The 22,305-nt window shown below is 35.8% G+C and overlaps 1 protein-coding gene across 3 annotated transcripts in view; it reads right to left on the bottom strand.

Annotated features, from left to right (window-relative positions):
- Nucleotides 1-22,305, bottom strand: part of LOC114463370 (metabotropic glutamate receptor 4-like) — a 222,398-nt gene that overhangs the window by 51,151 nt on the left and 148,942 nt on the right. For 2 of the 3 annotated variants that reach the window (XM_028446900.1, XM_028446902.1), the window contains 3 exons: nt 7,607-7,742; nt 7,267-7,421; nt 5,572-5,712 (listed from right to left, as the gene is read on the bottom strand). In XM_028446900.1, coding sequence (XP_028302701.1) covers nt 5,572-5,712; nt 7,267-7,421; nt 7,607-7,742 — 432 coding nt within the window. The remainder of the gene's footprint in view (nt 1-5,571; nt 5,713-7,266; nt 7,422-7,606; nt 7,743-22,305) is intronic. The other variant, XM_028446903.1, reaches the window with a different exon arrangement.

Below are 22,305 nucleotides of genomic sequence, written 5' to 3'. Positions count from 1 at the left end.
AAAGTGAGAAATCTGCCAAGGCTATGTATATTGCTGATATGGTTACTAGGGTTACATCCAACAGGAGCAACCCTCAGGTTCTCTTTAATATGGTGAATACTGCTCTTAATGTTCCTCAGTCCAATAGCCTAGAAGCGACACCTGCAGTGTGTGAAAACTTCTTGAACTTTTTTATAAATAAGGTTGTGACCACTAGGGCCCTTATCAGCCCTCCTTCTGTTGGCGTGTCTGACTATGTCACATGCACAGCCTTGTTCTGTCAGTTTGAGCCTGTGACACTCTCTCATTTAGAAAAGGTGGTCAGTCAAATGAAGCCCGCTGGCTCACCCTTTGATCCCATTTCCCCACGCCTGTTCAAAGACGTTTTTTCCACAATAGCACCCTGTGTTTTGGATTGTATTAATGGTTGCTTGGTGAATGGGGCAGTGCCTGCAAGTTTCAAACATGCTGTTGTTCAGCCGTTAACTAGAAAGCCAGGCTTTAATTCTAAAGGATGTAGGTTGAAGCAAAGCTGATACAAACCTACCCCATCACAACTAATCAAAACAAGGTTCTCTAGAATAATATCACACACACACACAAATATCTTGTATTACTATTTTTACAACATACATTCAATATATATTCTGCACAAGTTTTATATAAACAGTTTATACATACTGTATACACACATACACATCATGAATGTACATGACATGCACATAATATTAATATTATACTACTTCATAGCTATGACACAAATTCTATCAATGAAATTTAGTGCGGCAATATATAAATTAACAAAAACCTTTCATTATGTGTATTAAGAATTTAGATATTTGATACCATTATATACATTTTTCTTATACTTACTCATGATGTATATCTTAAAAATGCTTTTTAAACTGATTTATGTTGGCGCCGACGCTATGCTTTATTTCATCCTTTAGGCCGTTCCATAATTCAACACCTGCTATTGTCATACTCATCTTTTTCAGTGTTTTTCTAGCATATTGTGTCTTGAAATGATTCAAGTGATTTATTGATGCCTACAATATGTCTTTCTCTGATAAAAAGAGAGAAAAAAGTATTGTCTCCAGCAGCTTTAAGTTACTTGAGGCTGGATTTTGAATTGTAGCCCAAACTTGCAAAATCATGCTAACTTTCTTCACTCGGGTTTGAGTTGTTTTCAGTTTTGTTTAAAGAAAGGAAAATCCCTATTTCACAAACTGAAAAGCTGTCAAACATCTCCCGTCTCTGACCCACTGCATGCTGAAACCCTGTCCAGGATCAGCGGTTGAACGATAAATGATTGGAGAGAAAAGCAGGTGTTTTCTTTATCTGCACTGCTTTTGTTTCTTGCTGTTTCCACAAACACTGAGCCCTGCTATCCCTCTGCTTCCACAGTGATCAATATCAGTTTTACATCGCCGTAATTCACAGATAAAAGACAGTCTTAGTTTTTTTTTCCCTCACGCACTCACCTCCTTCGTAGCCTTTGATCACGTTGAGCTGCCTAACCTCTTAGGACACTGATATATCAGCAGTCAGTCCCACAGGCGTTTGGCACAGCTGCCTCAGGGACATCACATGGCATTTCAACCTCAAACACATTGTGGGTTACTAAAGATTATAGTTAGACTTAGATTTAGACAAATAGTGAAGAATGTTCACCATGAACAAAGGAAAAGCTGCCTTTGTTTATCACCTGTGCCTCTGCATAATTTATACTAATCACACACAGGCACTCCTAATGCAATTTAAAAAGAAACTTTGAGATAAAAGCACTATTTGCTTGGTGGTATTGTAAATAATAGGTTTTAGGTAGCTATATTTTAAAGGTCCAGTATTATGCTATTCTTCACCCATCTCCATTTGTTCTAAGATACCCAACAACATAGTATTTGAGATTTATTTTTCCAAATTCGCCTGTTTTCTGGAGTTTTAGCCCTTATTTTCAGAGCGCTCCTAAAAGGGTTAGGGTTAGGGCTTCATGCATATGCATGAGTGGGCATAAACACACACTAATTCAGGGTGTGTGTTTATCACAGCAACAGCTGCAGCAGCAATAAATCATCAACAGTCTTCTTTCTCCTCTTCACCTGTTCTGACCACAGAAATAGTCTATTTAAGAAGATAGTCCATTGTTTTGTCCGACCGCTGCATTGCATCGGGTCACAAACACGTCAGATCATCTCATAAAAGCGATACGAGGTGGTGTAACGGCTACTAAAAATGGAACCAACTGTAACCGCTTGCTCTGCGCCACAGGGAAGTAAACTCTCAACTATCAGCTGAGTCAGCTGTTTCACATACACTCACATGAGCTGCTACACCGTTTTCTTGTCCGTCTCACTTCTTCTGGTCAAAGAGCAAGTCAATTTAAGACGATAGTCCATTGTTTTGTTCGACCGCTGCATAGCACTGGGTCACAAACATGTCCGATCATCCCATAAAGGCGATACAAGGCGATATAACGGCTACTAAAAGTGATACTGATTGTGACAGCTTTTTGGTTTATCAATATACTGGATTATCTATATACTGAATGTAAATATATTAACTGTGATATTGACTCTAATGTCAACCTGCCGTCGCGATGTTTATTTTAGCTGTGAAGTAGTTTGAGAGGGAGGAGCTCACATTCTTATAGGGTAGGAGGAGCCAGGATTGTCAGGAGGAGGAGTTTCAGCATTGTGATGTCACAATGTGAGAAAAATCCAACTCGCCCGTTTGGGGCTGACTTTTTACAAAATGTGGAATAACAAGGGAGGGAGGAAACAGAACTTTTTCAACTTTGGCCCTCTGAATGAGGCTAAAGAATGTATATCACTGCAGCAAAACCATTATAAAGTGATTTTTTCACAATACTGCCCCTTTAAGCTTTTTCATTATTAATTTAGTTATCATTCAAAGTTTACTTATTTACTTATTACTACTTTTAAAGGACTAAATGCAAACAAACTAAAACTGTGACTCAATTATTTTCAGCTTTTCTTTAGCAATCAGAAGTTGAATCACTGCACTCACGACCAAATTTGCCAAGGTGCCAGAGCTTAAAACATATTTGTACAAAAAAAAAATCTGCACACTTGGATAAATGCATATGCTTTGCAAAATGATTTATCTAACTCACAATAATAGAATCCTTCTTTAATTTAACTAAAAAATAAGGGTTGCCCAACATTTACACATTTTTCCTTTCAGATTCCAACATGCAGACTCTCTCTACCCTTCGTTGTTCTTATTGTTCTTATTTTTAAGTAGATGCAGCAGAGGCAGGATTCTGCCCCCACATCAGCAAAGGAAGTTTGTGCAGACCGTAAACATAGTGCAGACTGTGTGGATTTATTTTTTTAAAGAATGCCATGGTGATTATGGTGACGACCATATATCAAATCATAAACTCTATCTTCTCGCCCATACTAAAAAACCCACGTCATTTATCTTGCAAGTTGTCTCGAATGAACAATAAAATGTGGCAATTTTTCCCGTTGTCATTGATTTAAATCAGTGGTGTCACCTCACTCAACGACTGAAGTTCACAGACTTCGGTAACGTTCTGATTTTATTACTGTCAAAACTTTCCAAAGCACAGCCTTTGTTGAGAGGTTGATGACATTATTTTAAAAAACATTGAAATTATTGAGTAAATCAATGGTGTAATAAATAAATAAATGAAATAGCCACTCTAATATAAAGCATAAAAAATAAAATAATAATAATAAAAAAAATCTGTATATACAGTATTATTTTTAGGGTGATTATTCTGTATTATAGATACAAAATACTGTGAGCAGTACTTACAACACTTTGAGATCAGCTTTTAAATATCATACCTATTATCATTCCTATTTAATACATTAATAAATGATCTAATACCCTAATAGATTAGTTTATCTTCAAATAGGTCAACTTAAGTCTATTTAGCCAAAATAGATGTGCGATAATCCCAGAGGCATTTCTTTTATTAACACTTGTTCCATGATTGCTGCTGTGTACACAGGCTACTGTGATGACTGTGTTAGCCTCTTTGTGATGACTCAGGAATCTGAATGACGAGTCTGTGATTTTCCAACTCCGTCTTTTCTTGATGATTTGATCTGTTGCCCTGTTTCCCTGGTTTTGCCTTATAACTTCATTTGTTTCCCATTATTACACAATAAAATGTAACAGTGTCTTTCTACTCTCATGTATTGGATGTTACTGATTCCTTTTTGATTGGTAAACTATCTTTAAATTCTGTGATTTAAATCAACTCAAAACAATGTTTAAGATTCAATAAATCCAGCTCGTGCAACTGTGAAGAATTAAGTCACGTACTATACATGGCTTGTAAAAAGCAGCATTTAAAATGAGCTTAGTGTTTTGATGAAGAATGGGACTGCAGTGCTTTAGGCAGGACGAGGTACTTATTAAAAAGATTTTAGCAACACAGCAGGGTGCCGAGTCAGGGATTCTCTCTTTGCAGAGCCAGGTAGGTACAGAATAATATTTCAGCCAAGCAAATGCTTATCCTGTGAGAGCCAGTTACTCTAATTCAACAAGTAGAACTCTAAAATGACCAGACTGGATTTAAAGCCTCATAGAGATAAATTAATATGAGAAACATGACAGATTGTGTTAAAATATTAAGACCCTCGGACTTTGTCCCTAGTTGCCTACGGCTGAAGCGAGCGGGTTGAATCAGTTGTGAAAGATTTGAGATCAAATCATTTCAACGGTCTTCAATCTTCAGAACTGTGGAGTTTAATTAGATTTTTTTTCTACCTTTGAATTGAGTACAAATGATGAATAGGCCACAAGTCTTATTATGTCTCCTCCTGAACTGAAAATATTAATAATCTGAACTACAGTGAGTGTATTGCTTGAGTCAGTCTTTCTACAGCCTAATCAACCACACATTTATTATTTAAAGATTTTTCTTTTAAAAAAAAAAACAAAAAACCAACAAGCATTATTTAATTTTATCTATATTTTTTGTCCCCATTAAAAAAAAAAACCTAAGAAAAATAACTGATGAAAATCTATTTTTGGCCTCACAGAGTTTTTCCTTCATCTTGGCCAAGGCGCAGTACATGTATTTCTTAGAAAGCCTAATGTTCAAAGACGTAAAGGTGCTCTGCAGCATGCCAACAGCTGTTCACTACAACTACCGACACACAGAGAGAATTTCATGAATATACTTTGGTCAGAAAATATATTTTGTAGAACAATTAACTTAGAATTTTTAAAGTTGATGAGTAGAAAACGTATGAATTTTCACATTGAGTATTTTTTTCACAAGCTATATAACTAAAGCTGTAAAAGAAAAAAACTTTTGACCAAATAAGCTCTTAACATGCTAGGCTATGTGGGTAAAACCCAGATGACTTAGGAAAAAAAGGTAATGGCTGCAATAGAGATGAACCAGGATGAAGAATAATGACTTAATAGCTCATTCTTGTCTAATAGGCAGGCAACTTGGTCAAACCTATCCAATATAAATGTGTCACCCATTACATAAATGAAGGACGTTTCAAAGTTGGTTCAGTGTTCAACCTATTAGAGAAAAGCTTTGAGTAGCTGTTTTTCAGCAGAGGAATGTCTTACTTGTGCACTTTTTAAGTCCGGACCCTTTCTTCACAGCGTGACGGCTGAGTTTGCAGTTGAAGTTATTTTCCCAGAATTCTGCAAACCAGATATTTCTTCTGTTGTTCTCCAGAGTGCGGCTGATGAAGTAACGATCAAAACCTAGAAAGATCGAGGGGGGCAGTGTCATTGACGTTGTCGGGACCAGTGTGAACACAAGTGTTAAAATCTGCAAACCACAGACAGAGTTAAGGTTAAAAACACTAAACCTACGAAACAATACAACAATACACTTCATCAACATTCTCTGTTTGGTAATCAGATTTATAGATTCGATTAAATGACTTAAACATACATGCATCTATGGAAGAAGTCATTTCTTGCACTAGAATGATTCAGTCACACTTTATTTGAAATTCTATACATAAGGCTGACATTACGCTGACATTACGCTGTCATTATCAGTCATTAAATGTCATTTGCTAAACTAGTACAGTGCCTGTCGGAAGTATGTAATCATACAGTGGGAACTTAAGTAGAGTTGTCAATTATGGCCAAATGTGTTTGAAAGTTGGATGTACAAAGCGGTGTACATACTCTGTACTCTGTAGTGTTATAAAAGGGTATATGTGCAGGTGCAAAGTAAAATAGCATGTGCAATTTCCCTGGTTTAACTCTATGGGACATGTGCATGATAAATGTGTTTGTTGTTTTTTTTTTTACTCATTTTTATATTTTTGTCATTTGGTGTATCTTTCTGTAATGTTTTCTGGAGTCATTTTGTGGGTTTTTGAGCTTATATATATATATATATATATATACATATACAGTAATCCCTCGTTTATCGCGGTTACGTTCTAAAAATAACCCGCAATAGGCAAAATCCGCGAAGTTGTCTGCTTTATTTTTTACAATTATTATACATGTTTTAAGGCTGTAAAACCCCTCACCACATACTTTATATACTTTTCTCAGACAGGTATAAACATTTCTCTCTTGTTTAAACACTCTCAAAGTTCAAACCTTTGTAGATTTTAAAACATAAACCTGTTTTCAAACATGCAGCACTTCAGAGTCACACTGCTAGCAATCAGACATTGATGCTGAACGCATTCAGTCTTTGTTGACGATGACGTCACGTCAACACGGACACCGGTCTGTTCACCCATTCAACCATGGAGTAGAAGCTGTGTGTGACCACCTGGAGCTGTATGATACGGCCTTTATAACCGGGACTAGGAAGGATTTGGCGTTGAGGAGAATCAGCGAGGAGGTGGTAGTAGCAGGTAAAAGTTCTCTCTGTAGCACTGAGCTAGGATAACATTAGCCGCTAATCACACCGGCTTTTTTCACTGGTGGTTTATGTTAATGAGAGGAGAAAAAGGAGCGCAGCTCCTCGCTTCAGCAGGCAGTGAAACTCACCGAGTTGGATGTGTCGCTGGTGGGTGAACGCAGCATTAACCAATCAGGACGCGGAACACTATGCGCGTTCATACGCTGTAAAAAAATACATCCAAAATTGCACTGTAAAACAAATCTGTGAAACACAGAGGCCGTGAAAGGTGAACCGCGATATAGCGAGGGTCTACTGTATATATAATGCCAGCGTAATGTCAGCCTTATGTATAAAACCTCCAGTAAAGTGTTACCAATAATTCTAGTGTAAGAAAAAATGGAACAACAGGAAAGTTTCTTGTTCTACACAGTACTCTTTACCTCTGATAGACTGCCGCTTCGGCAAGATGGTGACTGCTCCCTCTGCCATCTCCTCCTGCTGCACAACCGGAGAGATTTTGGATCCCCAGCTGTCTGAGCCCACCCAAATGAAATGACCTGTCTGGTTGGCTTTTTTCGCTGCTTGGAGTAGCCGCCTGTGAAAGGTGAGGAAACATATGTTGTAGTGGATAAGGTCAGCGTGGCAAAACTACTACCCTTTGATTTTGTTTTAATGCTCCTCAGAGTCTGGCAGCACTGGAGTATGGTATTTTTATCCATGTGATTCTGAGCTGGTGGCTCCAGCAGTGCTTTTAGTCTTTGTAGTCTTATGGGGCCTTACCTGATATCATCTTCATTAGCAAAAATGATTATCACTCTTGCATTAGGATTTTCTCTGAGTCGCCGGATGACCTTGTCGAACTCGCCAGGCTTGGGCTCTCGGGGAATCTTTACTGACTGAGAGATGCAGACGCCTCCTGAAACACAAATGTAGACATGGTTAATGATATTTCATATGGTCTACAGAGCATAAAGCTCAACAGCATAGCTAAGTAGCTTTACTGCAAATGTTTATTAAAAAGTATTTAAACTCTAGGTTTTGACTGACGTGCATCCAGGCTGGAAAATAAAAAAATGCCTTGATTATGGGCGGAGCTCCTGGAGCAGTTAAGACTCGCCCAATAAAATCTCCAAAGAACAAGCTATGCTATGCTAACTAGCTATATCTCTCTATTCACAATTATCTCAATCCAACCTTGCAGAGTCCACAGGTGCTAGTTTTTATAGAAGGGGTGGGGCCAAAAGAGCTGGTTCGTGATGCAAGAAACCACCAAAACATCACAAACCGCCATTCTCAGCGAATAGCTAAATTTATGTGTAATCGCCAGCTTTCAATCCATAGAGGGCAGTCACTCTTACGCTTTTACCACCAAATATGCCAAATTGACCCAGTTTTACTGAAATGTCAAGAGTTGGACAATAATCAATGAACAACACTCCTTCATACCTAATCTGTTTTCAGCAGTTATTGTAGTCAATAGATGAAAATTATCTTCCTACGTGCAATGAGTTTCATTTCAAGATAATTAATACAATTACAGACATAGGTTATATAAGTATACTGTATTTTGAATAGTGCTCTGTGGCATTTCAGTTTTAAAAATTGAACCCAGGGCTTATAATTATGCGTAATCATGCTTATTTTAACACAATGCTGCTTTGACTTGTGGCTGAAAATAATTTCCTTTAACATTATAGGACTGTATAAATCAGAGGTTTTTGTAATCGTCAGTTTCTGCAAATGCATCTTTGAGTTTCTTTTTTTTTTTTCAAAAATGTTTATATCAAAGTGCTTATTTGCCAATACTGACTGCTTTATTCCCACTGATCCACAGACAGACAGTCTGAAAGTCCTCTGTTCATATGTTTCAGTTTTTCTCCCTTCTTCACTGCATTCATTAGAATAAAAAAGCTTGACTTTGCTTGTGTATGAAAGAATGGCTTCAAAGCTATTCTGATACAATTATATGGAGTTTAGTCTAATTTATTTGGGCCATACTTAAGGGATGTATTTAATCAGTCATTTCTCAAAAACAACCCTTATTTATGGGAAGGCTTTCATCCTTGGCAGAAAAGAGACGTTTTGCTGTCTCCTGCCTTGCAGCAAAACACTTAACAACTGTCACAGGAAAGATAGCAAAACCTTCTGATCACATATGCGCATGCATACAAAAAAAGAAGACAAGGGGTTGAGTATTTTCAAAACTAATGAGACTTTGAGTATGTGTGTGCTACTTTCTTCATTTGGATCATTATTTTACGCAGCACATCCTAGGCTAACTTTTAGTTCTGCAGAAGTAGTAGACAAATGTGTGTGGAAAACACACTGTTATAATAGCTGCTGCAGAGCAATGAGCAAAGCAAGACAGTAGTGTGTAAAGGAAGATTTCCAACAGCTGTCAAAAATTCAGTTATCCTAAAATACACATATTGGAGATGGAGATGTTGATCATTTTTCAAACAATGATTTATTGGTTCCATTCGTGAAACACTGATGTTAAAAAATGCCATTTTTGCATTGACTCCAATTGTTTGCATGGAAGCAAATTTCAAAATTAAGGAAAAATTGTGGGATGAGATATGTTTATTAAATTTGACAGTTTTTAATCAAAAGAAAGGATTGTGATACAATGACCTAAAAGGATTGATAGTGAGAAGTTCAAAAATGGTGCTACACTAGTTGTAATTCTACTGTTCTTGTTCTGAGCTCAGAAAAACAAAAGGGGCAAACAGCAATTTGATAACATAAATCACAATCTATTTGTCCAATGTACAGAGCACAAACACCAACAAATCTAAAATTGAATTTCTTATATAAAAAAGGGCTGCTTGATGATGAAAGTGATGCATTGGAACACTGATAACTAATGTAAGTGCCTTTATGCTTCAGATCATTCTTTAGCCAATGGCAGGCAGCTGCAGGCTGTGCTGTGCGTGTCTGCATTCAAGTGAAGAATTTCATCACTTCAACCATATCTGTCTCTATTGACCCACTTATCCACTTGAGTCAAACCGACTCTATTATCTGGCATTTTGGAAAATCCACTTAAATGGATTGCTTCAGATAAGTGAGAATTGGACAACTATTATGTGTCCCCAAAGCCAAGCCACCATATCTGCCTCCAACTGACACTAATTGTAACTATGGAGCTTTGAAAAGAAAAAAAAAATACATTCAGTCATATGTATTGTATATCTCACCACAAATATTTACAATATCCCCAAAAGTTAATGTTTATTTTCCCTTCACAAAAGATTGGATTTATTACAACAACAAAAAGTAGGAACAGATTTAAATGGACAAATATAGCTTTGTCATCAAATCACATCAGTATATAGAGAACCAAGCCTGTCAAAAAAAAAAAAAAAAATCATTGTTTCATTCAGTGTTTTAAATGCACAATATCAAAAGCGATCACTTCAACTCTGGCAGTCAAGGAACTTTTCTCCTCAAGTGTGAAATTATGAGCAAGTACTGTTCCACCAACACAAAGAACAATTGTACAAATAAAATAATTTACTATGCTGGCAGATGACCTGAATGATTATTTATCTAAAATGTAACATGGATGAACAAACTTTAAAAAGTTTTACTTGCAATAGTTCTAATATAAATAAAGATATCACAGTTGCAAGAGAAGTAGTATTTAGTTTGAGTAAGAGCAAAAACATCTTAACTCGGCCAGGGTAATACGGTGCTCCAGGTGGGAGTAGACTTTGGCGGGTCAGCACATAGATTTTTCATATTGAGCTTTTCTGTTCTTTTTGTTATTTAATTAAAAGTAAACGTGTTAAGTAAATGTGAAGGATGGGTTATAATTTATTATTCGTATCTAATTTTTATTATATTTTAGTTTTTATTTCACTTTGAGAATTCAATTTTTGCCATCCTCGAACCGCCTGGTTTGCCTATGCCCAGAGCCGGCCCTGAACACAGCTTGATACTTGTAAAAGTACAAGATGTAGTTTCAATAGTTAAGTTTTTGATCAAATAAAGACATGGTTTTGGACTTATAAAACAATAGATCAAACATCACAAAAAAGATGTAAAAAGTTGCAATTGCAGCTTAAAAGTTTGTTTTAATCGCGACTGCAAACTTATTGACACTGTGGGAAAAGTTTCCCGCATTGGACTGTATAGATGTGGAGTCCCGCAGACAAAGTTTTTACAGTTTTTTAGGAATATCTTTATTCTAAATAAATAAAGGCATCATAGTTGCAAATGAAGAATCTTAACACAGCTCAAAACTTGTAAATGTACAAGATGTAGGCCTCATAAAACTACAAATCAAACAGGATTTTCTCAGAGAAAAAAACAAATTAAAAGGTTGCAATTTCTGCTTGAAAGTTTGTTTTAATCCCCACTGTGAACACTCATTGATATCGTTGGAAAAGTTCCACGCATTGGGTTGTATGGATGTGGAGACCCCTAGACGGATGCATAGAAGTGTCTTTACTTCATTCTTACTGTCATTTCTTGTGTTTGCTCCCAAAAAACTCTGCCAAATGACTTTCAAACGCACTTCGGGTGTTTTCGTGAACTGAAAGTCGCTGCAAAACAATGGCAGATGTTTATTTTGGGGCTTACAGAAGATCAGAGTGAAATGATAACGCGGGGAATAACGGGAAGAAACTGGAACGAAAAGGGTGTCAAGTGAGTGACTTTCCTTTTTGTCTGCCAAAGAAAATGTTCATTCAAACTAAAGTCAAAAAAAGGAATCATCAGCTGTGACTGAAATAAAAAAAATGTAAAAAGTGAATAAAAAATTAGGTAAAATTGAACTTAAAATGCCTGGTACATTTTACCCAATTTTATTTAAGTAGTTAAGAACTCAAAATATTAGGTGAAACAAACTCAAACAGCTGAAAATGAAAAGGGTGAAAATAGGTTCCCTTTCTTTAATTGAGTAGATAAATAGGTTGTACCTGTTGAATGAGAAATACTGTTAGTATTTCTATAAGTAAAAAGTCTTAACTAGAAATTAATTTTAAAGTTTAGTCAATTAATACCAAAAAGAGTTGCAATTAATAAGAAAAGACACACAATTGCCATTTTCTGTCAATATAAATGCTGCTTTAAATAAATGAACAGCCTTGTATTAACTAATGACTGAAATTACAGCCACCGTGTGCTGCTTGTTACACATTTTGTTTCTTTTATTCTTATTTCAGATTTAGAAATGTTTAAACTCTTGTGAATCCCTGTCGAGGGAGCTGGAGTAATGGCTGCTGAAAAGTCACAATTTCTCACAAAAGGATTTATCTATTTATTTTTGTTTGTTTGTTTTTTGGTGTGGTTTTCAGGTCATGATGATGTTTTAGTATCTGGACTCACATTTTGTAGAGAACAATTGAATGTATATTTTGGCTGGGAGAAGGATAGAACTTGATAAGACACTTCAGAGGTGGGAAAAAGTCACCGCTTCTCAAGTAAGTCTCAAGTCATAGATAGATATATAGATATAGATATAGATATAGATATAGATATAGATATAGTTTATTTGTCATTCATACATACACACCATAGGCACATACAGAATAAAATTTGCTATTTGGCTTTAAAAATAAAAGCATCAAAACACACAATAAAACAGTATAAAAACACACATTTAAAACAGTGATTAAGTGCTGACAGGATTACTAATAATTATTGCACTGGGCTTGTAATAAGTTATAGATTATTGTTAGTTTTACTGCAGTTACTTATAGCCTGAGGGATGAAGCTGTTGCAGAACCTTGCAGTTCTGCACTTCAGGCTACGGCACTTCCTGCCGGAGGCCAGCAGAGAGAAATGTCCAAGTCAAGTCTTGAGTCAAGGCCATTCAAGTCCAAGTCAAGTCAAAAGTCCTCAACTTTAAATTACAAGTACATAATGTACCACAGCTAGTGCCATTTTACAGTTCATTCAACTGACATAAACAACTAATGAACAAAGTACACATTTGTCAAATAATAGTGATATCAAATTAATTATTAATCACGGTACAAGCTTTAAATTCAAAGGATGTCACTCTTGGAATAATTTTCTCTACTAGTGCACGCATGACTCAGCCCAGCTTGATGTTTTCAGCTGCTTCCTGATTGGCTGTCAGTGGACCTGTCAATCAAAGTTCTGTTTGCCGAGCCATCCCACAGGAGTTTAAGTAGTTATTGCTCATTGATATTTGCATTTTATGAAATCTTTTATCATGGAAAGGTAGGAAGTCAAGTCTTTCCGAGTCAATAGGCTCTAGTCAGAGTTAAGTCACGAGTCATTTGTTTTCAAGTCTAAGTCTAGTTGCAAGTCCTTTCGTGATTTTGTGAAGTCATCAAATTTGTGACTCGAGTCCAAGTCATGTAACTCAAGTCCAACATTAGCTCATCAGCCATACTCTGTTGCATCTCATTTATGAAAAATAGAAAATTAGAAACTATAAAAACAACAATGTCAACTCACCGCGGGTGTATCAGGGCAGAAATCTTTGAATGAGTTGTTACCATGTGTCTGAAACACACCCTTTTAAAACACAGTTAACACCCTGTTAACTGTTAAACAGTTATATAATATACATGAAATAAAATGTCAAACCCAAACACCAAACACGTTTCATCCACTGTGACACTGTGAAAAGAAATGTATATAAATGAAGCTCCGATTACAGAAACTTTGAGGTGAACCGTAGACGAACTCAAGACAAGACAAAACACATTAAAAGTGCTGTTTAACAGTTAGAGCTGGAGTTAATAATATCATCTCTGTCAAACTAATTCCTCTCATGTAGAAGACGGCGCCACATTTAATCACTACCAAGTATTTATGAGCCATTTGGCATTTAGGTGAATAAAATAACAGTCATGTAACTGTGTTCTCCCTCAGGACAACCTGGTTGATGTTCTGATATGTCATCACTAATATCCTAATAACACTTAGGGTGATACAGGCCCTCTTTCTCGAGTGCAAAAATAGAAAACCACATTGCTGCCAAATGATTTCACTTCTATTTGTTCACCTCATCTCACAATAGTGAAGGTAACTGTTTCAATCACAATATTTAACCCGTGCCTGACCTTTTTCCAGCGACTACAGACAACTAAGAACAGGTCAAAGGCAGAGCTGAGGCTGCACACTGCACCCTAACAACATCAGTGTTTCAGGCTATACCTTCCTAATTGAGTTTGTGACAAAGTCAGAGTTCAATGACACTGAGCCCTGAAGCTGAGTTAGTTCTGAAGCTTTATTCGGACACAGTGATACGTTGAAAATGACAAAAGGGTTTACTGATAAAACTGTAGTTCATCAGAAATATGAGCAAGACCCAAAACAATTGAAAACTAGATGATTTGTGTTGAAACCTTATTGGCAGTGGCTATCCGTACTATTAACGTATCAATATACCGACATTCTATCCGTACGCAGCGCTCCTCAGTGGCCAGTTTAGGTCATGTGACTAAGACTAAACCTTACCCTATATCTAAACGTAACCCTAAAAATTGTTGCAATATTGGGTTATAATCTAAACCTAAACTTAACACTAAACCTAAACTTAACACTAAACCTAACCCTAAACCTAAACCTAAGCCTAAACCTAAACCTAACACTAAACCTAACCCTCAACCTAAACTTAACACTAAACCTAACGCTAAACCTAAGCCTAAGCCTAAACCTAACCCTAACCCTAACCCTACACCTACACCTAAACCTAACCTAAACCTGACCCTAAACCTAACCCTTAACCTAAGCCTAAACCTAACCCTAAACCTAAACCTAACACTAAACCTAACCCTAAACTTAACACTAAACCTAACCCTAAACCTAAACCTAAGCTTAAACCTAAACCTAAACTTAACACTAAACCTAAACCTAACCCTAAACCTAAACCTAAACCTAAACCTAAACCTAAACCTAAACTGAACACTAAACCTAAACCTAACCCTAAGACACTACGCACTTATGCTTCGGTAACCATACCAACAGCACCGGGGGTTGTCCATACGGCAACCGTACAAATAGACACTTTCAACCTTATTTGACGGCTGGAAAAAAACAACTATGACATCATCCACCAATCAGGAGCCAGCATTTTCCTCTGCTGGCCAGGCCACCCAGTGTTAAAACATTTAATATAACCTTTATTGAGGCCTGAGGGTTTACTTTTAGTAATTAGTTTTAACACAAGCTAATTAACTTAGTTTAATTGTTTGGTTTTTGTGCTGTTTGATTCATTTAAATAACGATAACTTTGATGTTTTTATTGTTGTTGTTTTTGAAAGACTGAAACCTATTTTATTTTATCTCATTCATTATTATTCCCCTTCCTTCAACTACGTGAAGATCAATTATCTGAAATCATTTATAGTTGGTGTTTCCTGTTTGCATGAATGACCTTTTAAAGCTCCTTTCTCTACCACTGGATGCTTGCAAGAATTAAAATAATTAGTAAGTCATAATAATTATAATTATAATACTGCATTGGATTTTATATGGCTTTTCATAGACACTCAAAGTGCTTTACATTGTATTATTCTTTCACTACACACTCAGTGGTGGTAAGCCCTAAGGACACAATGACAGATGCCACTAGAGCAGAGGTTCCCAACCTGTCACAAATATCCGGCAACCCCAGAGACATTTTTTTTTTCTAGAATTAGTCTTTGATCATGTTTATTAAAGTGTTTAATAAATACAGAGTATACAGGATTAATACACAAAGTGACAAAATGCACCACCTCAAATTTTTATACTGCATTTTAATTGAACTAAATTCATATTTGAGAGAATTTAAAGATAGAAAACAGTTGTTTGATATTTATTGTGTGTGATATGTTAATTTGAAAAATAATAATATTTTTTTTTTTTAATTGTAAAAATATAATTTTAAGCATTTCTGAATTTTTTTTATTGTTTTTACCAATTGGTAGAGATTTCAGGTGACACCAAGGTTGAAAAACACTGGGTTAAGAATACAAATTAAATAATAATAATAATAATAATCATTTTAAAAAAACACATTTTAATGAGTATATTTTTATCAATTATTAGACATATTAGGCGACCCCATTTTATTTCCAGGCGACCCCACATGGGGTTACGACCCCAAGGTTGAAAAAAACTGCACAAGAGCAAAAGTGGCACCAGTGCTCTCCCACCCAAGTACTAACCAGTTCCAAAGTATTTAAACTGTACATTGCAGAACACTTAGTGAGTTTAATGCACAAGTCCATAGAGCTAATGTTTGCATTTGGCTAGGCTACAGATGAGAGCCGCGCTACTACTGTACTGTATGTGCTGCTGCAGTATAAGGGATGGACGGCATCCATTCATTAATACTTTAATTACTCGCATAGCATTTTGGCTACTTTGCTTCATCATGATCGAGGCCTCACAGACACTGTGCCAGTAACAAATGGGGAGGAAATCTAAATGATCCTGATGATAAGTCAAGCATCTCTTTGAATCCTCGGGGTTTTCTGATATTAACAGTTTTTTAGAATCCTTTGTGTGGGCCAATGGTGATTTTTTAACTGAAGTGAGACAAGATAATCGCACACAGCCAGACTTTGTTTATTTCCTTAGAAAGTGGCTCCAGGGTGTGACCTGGGTTTGCTCACAGGCTGAGACGCACTTTCTAATAAGTCTTTGGTTAAAAGGCATCTCTCAGTGACCACAGATCTCCTGCAGGTAAACCAGTTTCTCTTATATCTTATCTTTCTTTTATACCTTACTGGGAGAGAGTAATACGGACAAAGAAAGATGAAACAACAAGAAAATAGAAAACAATCCTTAAAACCCAGGTTTTAGTGCCTTGAGAGCAGAAAGGGAAATATTCTTAAATCACAATTATGGTAAGAGCTTGGCAGCACAGAACTAATACCGCATCAAAGGAGTGAGATGAAAAGAAATCAAAGCGGCAGTATTATATTATTCTATAAAATCTCATGCAGCCACACTATTTCCTCTTTGCAGCTGCCTTCCTGCACGGTGCATTTAATGTGCTTTTCTTTTAAAATTCCCAAAACTCTTGGTTTGGGTATAAAAAGCTGCTTATTAAATACTAAATTATGATGTCTCTCTGTCTGCTTTTACAAATGTTTGTAGAAGCAGTCTGCATGTGTGAGGACTTTGTACACTTATCAATATGGGAGTAGACAATTATGCAGATGGGTGAGTGAATACTTTGCATATCATTTTTATATTCATATCGACATGTTGGTTTTACAGTCATATCTGATGCTGCATTTTATCAATGCATTTATCATGTTTTTCATAGGCTAAGGCAGTGTTTCTCAAATGGGGTCACGTGTACCTCTAAAGAGAGAGGAAAATTAACAAATGAAAGCATTAAAAATATAGGATTTTATCATGTTTATTTTTGTCAAAAATTATAATCATACTAAATAATACCAGCAACTCAAAACGACAACAAAAGCACACAAAATAAAAGCAAAATATACTAAAAAAATAATATAAAAAAAACAAACAAACAACAACAAAATACACAAAATGACAACAATAAAACACACATTAAGAGAGCAAAATACTTACTATTACCAGTAACACACAAAACGACGACAAAGACCCACTTAATGAGAAAAAAGTACACGAGATGGTTACAAAATACACGCAAATAACAGAGAGAGAAACATACAAAACGATGTAAGAAACAACCAAATGACACCAAAAACACACACACTGAGAGAGCATAATTTAAATTATATCAACAATATATGAAAACGACAAAACACAAAACAAGACAAGCATATAGTGAATAGTAAAAAGAAGATTCAAACAACAACAAAATACGCAAAATGACACCAAAAACACACAAAATGAGAGAAAAAAAACACAAGATCTCTAAAAAATATATGTAAATAACAGAGAAACGTACAAAATGACATAAGAAACAACCAAACGACGCCAAAAACACACAGATGACGTAAATACTAAAAACTACGGAAATACGTAAATCTATTCAGGAGTCCCTAAATACTGTTTATTTCCACTTATTTCCAACATTCTTTAAAATACCTTATCACTCATTCATTCCATCATTGTTCTCTATAGTTGTTTTTTTTATTACAGAACTCTGAGCAAAATGTTGAAGTCGGACATAAGGGGGTACATGGATTCAGAAATAAGAGACAAAAGTTTGAGAACCAGTGGGCTAAGGGATCATTCAGTGGTTTGCTGGGACACATGATAAAAGCAGACAGAGCCAATCCTGCGTCTCTACACCCATCCTATTCCAGTCTAAGTAGGTCCTTAAACTGGGGGAACGTTCTGTTACAAGCAGAAATCCGAACCTTGAGGCGATAGCTGTTCCCCACTGAATTTATTTTGTGCACTTCGGCACATCTGCCGCTGCCCTTGGCGAAGAATTTCTCGTTTCCTCACAAACACAATTCCACTTATTTCCTGTGGTATAAACAATGTGGGTAGAGTCAGATAATGATGTTACCGTATTTACAAAAAATAGGCCTTAAGGCTTCCCCTGCAGGAGGATTCTGATGCTCACGTAAGGACAAAGCACATTTAAAATCAACCTTCCCAGCTTAGTTTTCAGTAATCATTTATATTTAGTATGCATAATGTTGTAGAAAATGAATAAATGCATGAATAAAGCACTGTAAGTTTTGTTTTTAGAGATATTTTTAATTAACTCTTAGGAATGCAGATTCATACATTGCATTCTCTGTGAAAGGAAAGTTATCAAAAAAATGCAAATAAGAAATGTGCGGGGAGGAGGAAGTCAGTGTCCTGGCTATAGACACGCCCACTCATGAATATGCATATATAATTTTTACATTAAAGTAGAAAATAAACACTATACAAGTATGTCTGTTTGAGCTAATTCACAAACAAACAACAAATTGTGATATTTTGGTGTATATAGTGAATATACAGTATATAGGCCAGTCTGTCTACTAAAATCTGGTTGAAAAACAAGCTTAAAGTGAATCCTCTGGCTTGTAAATATCGTTATGGCGCTGCAGGAGTGGCTGAATGATGAAAAATAGATTTAATTTCTCATTTTACTGCATTCTCTATAATACAGCAGAGAATCCTGATGCTCGTTCGTGCGCAAAAGTAAAAGTCGACATGTTGCTCGTGGTTAGGCTGTGGATCAAACTTTGTGAGGCAGGACAACAATATTAAACCAGCAGGTCAGCTCAGTGGAAAACAGGCCACTGGCCAACTGTACCATTACAAAACAGCCTAATCTACGCAGTCAATGAAAAGCAAACAAATACACAACATTTGTTATATTCACTCTGGCCATCCTATTGTTTAGGGGTGGGAAGCATTTGGGCACCTCACCATTGGAATATGATTATAGAGACTGTGATTTGATTATTAATCGATGCACCGAGATGCATGTCATTGTTTCTCAGTGTGGCCAATGATCAATTGCTGTTTTTAAAAAAATACATTAAAAAATTGCATTTACATTTTGACCCAGGAGACAAATTTGTCTTTTTTACCTTTTGTTAAAGGGCACCTGCAGTGGAAATGTCTTTAATGTATTACCAATAAACAAAATATGTGCACTTTTATTAAACAAAAAACAAAACAAAATCCCACAATAAAATGACTTTTTAGAATGATTTTTTTTTTTTTAACCTTGCTACAGCTCACAGGAATCAACGAACCTACGTCGTATCCTGACCAAAATGGCGGCTCTCCATAGTTTATGCACCAGTGTATAAAATCTTTGTAAAAAGTTATTTTAATGTGTTTTGGTTATACATTAAACGTGTTTTGTTATATACATTTCCACTACAGGTACTCTGACCAGAGGAGATCTGCAAACTATTAAGTTAGAACTGCATGATAACATGGCAGCATCCTTGCTAGCAACATATACAATGCAATAAACAAACACTAAACAAAAGGGCTGTTTTAAAATACATTACATACAGTTTATTATATATATACTAAACTAAAGCTCAACCATAGTGCTTTGAAAACATCTGCAAATAGACATTCTACAGTGGTTCATGTAATTTACAGTAGAATGTACAGTGCATCAGGAAAACACCTACAGCACGCGCTTCACTTTTTCCACATTTTGTTATGTTACAGCCTTATTCCAAAGTGCATTATATCAATCGCTTTCCTCAAAATTCTACACAAAATATAAAATTGTCATATATGTGAAAAAAATCTAAAAAAAAACCCAACACTTTTTCACATTGTCATTATGGGGTTATGTGTGCAGAATTTTGAGGAAAGATATTAATTCAATGCAATTTGGAATAAGGCTGTAAGATAACAACATGTGGAAAAAAATGTACTCTTACAAAGAGCTTCAGGCATAGCACACGTTTTGCTTGATGTTACAAAATTGGATATTGATTGCTTATTAAATGTTACAATCTCGGCTTTGAAACATTTGATCACTTTTTTGTATTTTATTAAAGTGCATTATATGCATCATTACTGTGTATATAAAAATAAAAAGACGTTTTCCAATAAAAATATTTTCATTATTATTCAGTCTAAACCTGTTCAGTATCCTATAGGGAGCTCATTCAAAGTCAGCATAGTGAACCAAAATAAATAAATGCTCCAGCTTTAAAGCAACATTTTTTTTTCACCAGCTATTTTACATTTACAGTTTTAGTACAGTCACAAGTAGAAACCAGTCGACTGCGATAAAAAGTGTCATTTGTTTCTGATGCTGCACAGACTTGTTCTGTATTCCCTAAGCAGGATGACGTCTCACCAAAGGGAAATTTCTCAACTACCACAAGAATAGGCTGCACCCGTGGGTGGGTACGCTCGTTTCCTCTTATCTACATCCAGTGTGACTGATGCTGCTGTCACTGCTGAATGAAGGGATATACTTTTTTAAATTCATGAAAATTCTATTGAGTTTCATCAAGGAAGTGAAGGAAAGGCGCTGAATAAAACGGAGCTTTGTCCTATGGGGCGCCAATCGTAAAGTTGTGCATGCTAAAATAAATAGCAATTTTTTGCAACATTTACTAACAAACCACGTTTCAAAAACCTATGTGAATTTTTTATGTTCCTCTTGACAAGATTTACAGCAACGTTTGTGAAATTTGCTTTTCTTGTTAAAAAAAATAATGTCATTGTTTAATATAGATGTTAAATCTAAATGTTAAATGTTAAAACTAAATGTCAGGGGTGAAAGTAAATATTTAGTTAATATGCAAATTCACCAGAAGTACCACTATGAAAAATACGTGAAATTTAGATTTAACATTTCATTTTAACATTTAGATTTAGATTTAACATTTAGATTTTCTTTTAACATTTAGATTTTCTTTTAACATTTAGATTTAACATTAATATTTTAATTTAACATTTCATTTTAACATTTAGATTTAGATTTAACATTTAGATTTTCATTTAACATTTAGATTAAACATTTAGTTTAAGATTCAACATTTAAGATTTACATTTACCATTTAGATCTAACATTTAGATTTAGATTTAACATTAAGATTTAACACTGACATTACATTTTTTTATAGAAAAAAAAAAAATCACAAATCTGATCAAAAGTAACACAAAAACAAAATCACAATTTTAACGTGGTTTGTTGCTAAATGTTGCAAAAAGTTGCAGTTTTATTTTAGCATGCACAACTTTCCAATCGACACCCCATATTGTGCAGCTGGTTAAGTTAGCCTTTAGACATTGAAGCATCCACAATTGTTTGTGCATCCTGTCAGCTCGCCAACATAATTGATACTGTTCATTACATTATAGAGAGGGGAGGGGGGAGTTATTGGTTAGGTGAGTATAGCAGTAGCTGGACCATTGCTGAGAGCAACTTCCACTGAGATGATTGATAGAAAGCGAGCTCCTTAAACGCTGGCGCGTTTGTTGCCGAAATGCAAGTGAGTGTTATTCTCTCTGCTGGCCGAGGGCGCTGCCATTAATAAAGCGTGCAAATGATGATAGCTGTGGTATTGATTCCAGTTTGCACCCAACCAGCCTGTCTTTCTTCAATACTTTGCCTCAGTAAACACAGGCATTACAATCGTTGACCCACGTAGTCTCTGTCATTGATCGAGACACAGCACTCTCTTTCTTTGCCTGGTCGCAGAAATATAACAATGCCTGCTGATGTCCAAGAAAAGGAGAACGTATAAGATTTAAAGGATTTATTGAAAAAAATAAATAAATAAATGGGGGGGGTGGGTATTTTGAAGGAGGGTGTTTCCGACAGGTGTAGGCTCTGCAACCAGTTTAATGAAACAGTCCCGCATCTAATGAGTGAATGTCCTGCTTTGGCAGAGACTGCTTATTAAAAACGGCATGATGGAGTTGCCTGAACATTCTACTATTGACTCCGGTATGCATGTGGATTTGACGATAAGGTCCATGCATGGTACGATCCACAATATGTTCAGAACTGTTTTTAAACTGCTCTGGTACAGGCCCATATACAGCCTGTGGGTAATCAAAGCAATCAAACCTGATCTTGTCTTCTTTGATAAGTCTAATGAAGTCATTTACATTATTGAATT

Source organism: Gouania willdenowi, chromosome 5 (assembly GCF_900634775.1).
Source record: "Gouania willdenowi chromosome 5, fGouWil2.1, whole genome shotgun sequence".
NCBI classification, from domain to species: domain Eukaryota; kingdom Metazoa; phylum Chordata; class Actinopteri; order Blenniiformes; family Gobiesocidae; genus Gouania; species Gouania willdenowi.
Note: the sequence above shows the minus strand (reverse complement) of the source record. Positions and strands in the feature narration are given on the sequence as shown.